At 39.2% G+C, this 6,000-nt stretch overlaps 1 protein-coding gene across 2 annotated transcripts in view; it reads right to left on the reverse strand.

The window, feature by feature from the left end:
- Window positions 1-236, reverse strand: part of SDAD1 (SDA1 domain containing 1) — a 40,593-nt gene extending 40,357 nt beyond the window's left edge. For both annotated transcript variants that reach the window (XR_008389804.1, XM_037150188.2), the window contains exon 1: window positions 14-236. Coding sequence is in view for 1 of the 2 variants with exons in the window: in XM_037150188.2 (XP_037006083.2) it covers window positions 14-103 (90 nt within the window). In the remaining variant the exon portion in view is untranslated. The remainder of the gene's footprint in view (window positions 1-13) is intronic.
- Window positions 237-6,000: the final 5,764 nt, after the last annotated feature.

The raw sequence follows: 6,000 nt of genomic DNA on the forward strand, positions 1-6,000 counted from the left end.
GCCGCAATCCCACCTCCTCCACGTAGGCCGGCGGGTCCCTCTTGATCAGATTCTGCAACTGCGGAAGATTGCTGGGCAGCTTGTTATTATTCCTGTTGGACATACTGGCTGCTGACTAGCTCCGCGAGGAGCAGTTTTAAGAAAACGTGCACCGCTGGAAACTAGTAACCAGTCCAGCTGTGGCCGGGAATCATACTTCCGAGTACGACCGGAAACAGCACGTGGGATGCTCAGCAAGCGGCGCCATCTTGGCTCTTACAGTGACCTAGACTACGGGAGCCTCAGAGTATCAAACTTACTCTCACGGCCGAACTGTTCAGCGTTGGATTTTACGATATTTTTACTTGTCGGCCAGCCTCTGCTACTACGTATTCGTTCCCGAGATATTCTGAAATGGAAAGCGCTTTTTCACGCAAATTAGTTTATTTCATCATCCCGATAAACCTGCGAAACAGATTAGGATTACTCGTTTGCTTTTTAAAATTTTTAATCTCACATCCCATAGTTCGGAACTAAAAATATCCTTGGGAGTAGATAGTATTATCCTATTTTTAATGGGGGGGAGCGCAAAGACAGGCGTAAATTGGGGGCGTTTTGGGGGTATAATTTAAAAAATGTTTTTTTGTGTTGTTTCGTGTTGTTTCAACTCAGCGTGACCCAGATAAGGACAAAGAATGCGGACTGGAAAAAAGTGGTATATTAATTGGTTTAAAATGCAAAGTAACCCTGTTAGCAGTGGCTCAATGGATTGAGCACCAGCCTACAAAAGCAAGGGTCCTGGTTCAAAACGATCGCTGGTTCCCTTCCCAATCAGGGCACAAATCTAGGTTTTGGGCCAGGTCTCCAGTAGGGGGCGCTCCAGACGCAACCACACACTGATGTTTCACTTCTTTCTCCCTCCTTTCCCCTCTCTCTAAAAGTAAATAAAATCTTTAATAAAATTTTAAAAAATGAAAATGAATTTGTGCTTAAGTATCAGATACTGTTATAACCTCTGTAAGTACTCTTCAGCTAGAGTTTTAAATTCAGATCCTGCTAATCTGAAGAAAACACATTTATACAATGTTGCAGGGCAAAAATAAATATGGTGAATGAATGTACGAGACAGGGTGTTGTTAATACAAAAATACACTTGATTACCCTACGCTAGGCACTGTTCCAAGCACTTTACGTGTATTAACTCATTTAATCCTCAGAACAGCTGTCTAAAATAAGTACTATAATTACCTGCACCTTGTAAATGAGGAAACAGCCTCAGACAAGTTGACTGCCTGAATTCATAGCTGATGAGGAAGCTGAGATTTCAATCCAGGCAGTCTTGATTGTATCTAGATAAGAAAGTAGCCTGACAGCTGTCAGCTGGTAACTAATCTGGCTTTAGTCCGTGGACCGTGGTGTTTTCCTGCTTACAATAAACAGTCTCACAGAATACCAACTGCAGTCAAGGTCATCTGTGACCCAGACAAAACAAGACAACTCTGATTACATCTGAGCACACGCAAAATCAAGAACACTATGCAAAAACATGATTAGGTTTTCAGCTGCATTTGGGAAATGACTTCTTTTTATTAATCATTGAATCTAGTGCTTGTGTAGTGATTAAGAAAAGTAAGCAATAAATCTTTTTTTAAAACAATTCATATACATAATTTTTCCAAAAAATTTGTTTAGGTTGTATTAGTGAAGGAAAAAGCATTCTCAAAGTAGAATATGTTAACATTATTTAATATATTGCCTGGCAAAATTGTAAGCTTATATGCTATGAATATTCATCTTAAGTCACCAAAATGTGACTTGTGAATAAGGCACTCCAGCTATGTCACAAGCTTTTATTCACAATCTATACATCAGGCACCAGGGTAGGTGCTGGAAATACAAAAATAAATAAGGCATGGGCATTTGCCCTGAAGAAACTCACAGATCAGTGAGGGAGACAAATAGATGGACACAGTTTAAAGCGAATTAAAAAGTTCTTACAATAGATCAATGGAAGCAAGAGGACAAAACAGCATAGAGGAATCGGAATGTTTCACAAGTTTTGGTAGCATTTGATTGAAATTCTGAAAGATGAGGAGTTGTTCTGCAGGAAGGAAAGGCTTTCTAAATAAAGAAAGTTGCCTATATACAGCTGCAAAGGCTTGAAAAAAAAATCTAGTGGATTTAAGGGATGGCCAGAATTTTGGTGTAACTAAGGGTTGAAAGGGGAGTGTGCATCACAGAAGGAGATGAGGAAAATGAGTCAGATGAGAGGTTATGCAACAGGAGATGAAACTCTTTATATGCTAATCCAAGGAGGGCATGTAGATTGGCTCATTTTACCCCCAAACACCCTGATGGCAGTATTTTTTTGTTTGTTTTTGATAGATAAAAACAATTAAGGCTACCCTGACTGATAGGGCTCAGTTGGTTACAGTGTCATGCCACAACTAAAAGGTTGCAGTTCCATTCCCAGTCAGGGTGCACACCTAGGTTGTGGATTCAATCCCTTGTCGAGGTGCAAGTGCTTGGGACCCCCTACCTGGACGTGGGCTCCTTCTTTAGTCTGGGCGTGCCAAGGAGGCAACCGCCAATTAATGCTTGTTTCTCTCTGTCCCTTTGTCTTTTTCTAAAAGCAATGAAAAAAAATGTCCTTGGTTGAAGATTGAAAAAAAATTAAGGCTGAGAGTGGCTAACTGAATACAGTTAGCCCTCCATGTCCATGGGTTCTTTATTCTTGGATTCAATCAACTGAAAATGGAAAACATTTGGGAAATAAAAGTTGCATTGTTGCTGATGTGTACTATGTAGCTAATTACATATGATGGTTTCATCTGTACTGACACGTACAGACTTTCTTGTCATTATTCCTTAAGCAATACAGTATAACAACAATTTGCATAGCATTTACATTTTATTAGGTATTATAAGTACTACAGAAATGATTTAAAGTAATCAGGAGGATGTGTGTAGGTTATATGCAAATACTATGCCATTTTAAATAAGGGATTTGAGCACCTGTGGATTTCGGCATCTGCAAAAGGTCCTGGAACCAACTCCCTACAGATCACGAGGGACAACTCTATGTATTTAGAGTGACTAACTGAATATGCATTTTAAAAATGTTAATAATGGTTATATTATGTGCAATGTGATATACATATGTTTACTATACATTAGCCAGATCAATGCCACATTCATTTCTATATTTAGTCTTAAATTATAAAAGGCAATTTCCATCTTTCTTGATCCCAAAGTTATCTTTAACCTTAAGTAAATTATTCTAGAACAGAAAATATCCTTTATAGCTTTGCAGAAGAGACCCTATTATAATTGTAGAATGAATCATAATATTTTAGTTCAAGTGGATTAAAAATTTCTTTATTGAAGGAGTCTAGACTAGAAGGCTTAATTGTTTATTGCCTGTCTTTCTGCACTAGGTTATGAGTTTAATCAGGATTTTGTTTTGTTCACTGTCCCAGCCTTTGCATTTGGAGCAATGCATGGCAATGGTAGGTAATCAGTTAGTATTGGTTGCATGAATGAATGAACAATCTCTAGTTTCTTCTTATCCTTAAATTGTGTGACTTATTAAAGTAAGAAATTAAAATATTTTAGACATCCACAGTCAAAATCTACCTCAAAAACAGTAAGTGATGAACATGAGAGTTCTAGTTATTGTCTCTCTTACTAGAGCTATGTTCAGAAAAGCTAGGCATGTGTCAATACTTTTCTAATAAAAACATGTTTTTAAAAACTGTTAGTGTAACCACTAGAGGGAGCTCACGCTTTTCTTTTTAAAGAGAAAATCACACGCTTTTACAAAATGACATCATAGGAACTCGACAGAAAACTGGTACTAGAAGAAATTTTAGTTATTTTCAAGACAAGTTTAATTTTTTATTGTTCTTTCTTTCCCCACCCTCTCTCTCTCCAGCTTCATGTGAGTTTTGCCCACAATTGCATCTACCTTTCCTCTTTGTGGATGGTGAGAACTATCAGGTCTGCCTTTGGACACATCTATCACCCCAAGCTCACCAGGGACTAGTGCCATCATCTTTCTTTGATTTGTTTTTTGCTTAAACCATCGTATTCAATTTATTAAAGTCAAGATTATTCTCAAGAATCATTTAATGGTTTTATTTTCTATATCTCTACACTTAAAACCTCAAAGCATGATAACATTTTAGTTGCCCTTGAAAGATCTCTGATAATTTGGTGAATAGACCACTGTACCAAATGTCATTATTTAATCTCAGCAATGGGTAACAGAAACAGAGGCTTCCCTTAGCTTTTTGCCAAATTTCTTGGCTGTGCGGGCTGAACCTGCTGCCATTTGCTGCTTTGTTCTGCGGTTACTACAAAATTAATTCAGACGATGGAAAGACTATTCATGCGATTGAGTCTGGCTGTTCCTGATTTTCACTGGTATAGAAACCCATTAGGAAAATTCCTGTCTTGAGACCCATCTCATGGAAAGTGTAATAGTCTGTGGCTAGTATATTTAAATTTTATTTCTAAGACAGGTCTGTAAGGATTTGTTGTGCCCTTTTCAGAAGACAAGTTACAATAGGGGGAGAGAACATGTAATGTGTATAAATTCCCTATTTCTTTCTTTGCTTATAAATCATGCTCACTTGCTTTTTTTTATTTCTAGAAATTATTAGGAAGAAGCTGGTTCCCCTGTGACGGAAATGATATGAAAATTGTGGTGAGAAGTCCTCTAGGGACCACAACCTCAAAGATCTTTCTTACTTCAGGAAATAATTAAAAGTGGTGTGCACACCTCTCTCCCCTCCCCTGGTTATACTGTCCTCAGGGACTCAGTTACGAAAGGAACAGCCTCCCCCTGTTGTCTTCCTCCACCTGTGAGACCCACGGGGGCAATTGGACAATTAGAGAATCTTTTAAAAAAATTTTAAATATATTTTATTGATTATGCTATTACAGTTGTCCCATTTTCCCCCTTCATTCCCCTCCACCCTGCACACTCCCTCCCCCCACATTCCCCCCCCTTTATCTCATGTTCATCAATTAGAGAATCTTACCTTCAAGCAGAGAAATGGAGCAATGTGAGAACTATCTGGGCATTATTTGGCATTGCATAAAGGCCTTTGGAGTCTTCTGATTTCCATCTTATTGTTATCAAAATAATTTAAGACCAGAGAAGTGGCCTTCTTACATTCTGGTGGTCTTAAACTAGTTCCACATGGCAGTTATTTTAAAATATAAACATTTAAGAGTACAGGAAGCATCACTATAAAAGGTGGCTAAATTAAGCCATCAGGTATCTACTAAGCAAAAAGTACGGTATCCTGGACAGACCATGAAAGGGAATAATGTTTTGGGAGAAACCTTAAAGATCATCATCTCTCATTCTTTTTTTCCAAATTATAACAGAAAGTTTATTTAGAAATGTACAGGGGTAGTAGAAGTGAGCCAGCTGGACTGTGTAGGCTCAGGAAACAAGTTACAGAGGCCAAAGAAGGGCCCTTCAGGGTTAGGAGTGAGAAAGACAAACAGGAGGGGGAGGGAAAGGCCTGGCACGAGCCCTGGTTGGGCAGGAGAGCACCTCCACACAGAGGCGGGGTCTGGACCCTGGAGAAGGACATACCAGCAACTTTGGCCTTTCTTTTCTCTCTCTCTCTCTTTTTTTTTTTGCTCATCTGGGGGTGGTGAAGAAGAGTGGACAGGAAAACCTCAGGCGTGCTCCCAAGAGGGAGAGTGCAGATCCTTTTTGGAAAACAAAACAAAACAAAACAAATTCTTTATTAAACAAACAGTGAAATACCATATGATCTCACCTTTAACAGGAAGCTAAACAACAAAACAAACAAGCAAACAGAATAAAAACAAAGACACCGAAATAGAGAACAAGTGGGCAGTGACCAGAGGGGAGAGGGAAGGGAATTTAAGGAAGAAAAAGGGGAGGGATTTTGAGGAGCAAGTGTGAAAGACACAGGGATGAGGACTGGGGGGGGGGGGGGCGGGGAGGAAATGGGAGGGAGGTGGGGAGACGGGGCG

The sequence above is a fragment of the Artibeus jamaicensis genome, unplaced genomic scaffold (assembly GCF_021234435.1).
Source record: "Artibeus jamaicensis isolate MK-2021 breed Jamaican fruit bat unplaced genomic scaffold, CSHL_Jam_final scaffold_1031, whole genome shotgun sequence".
In the NCBI taxonomy this organism is placed as follows: Eukaryota; Metazoa; Chordata; class Mammalia; order Chiroptera; family Phyllostomidae; genus Artibeus; species Artibeus jamaicensis.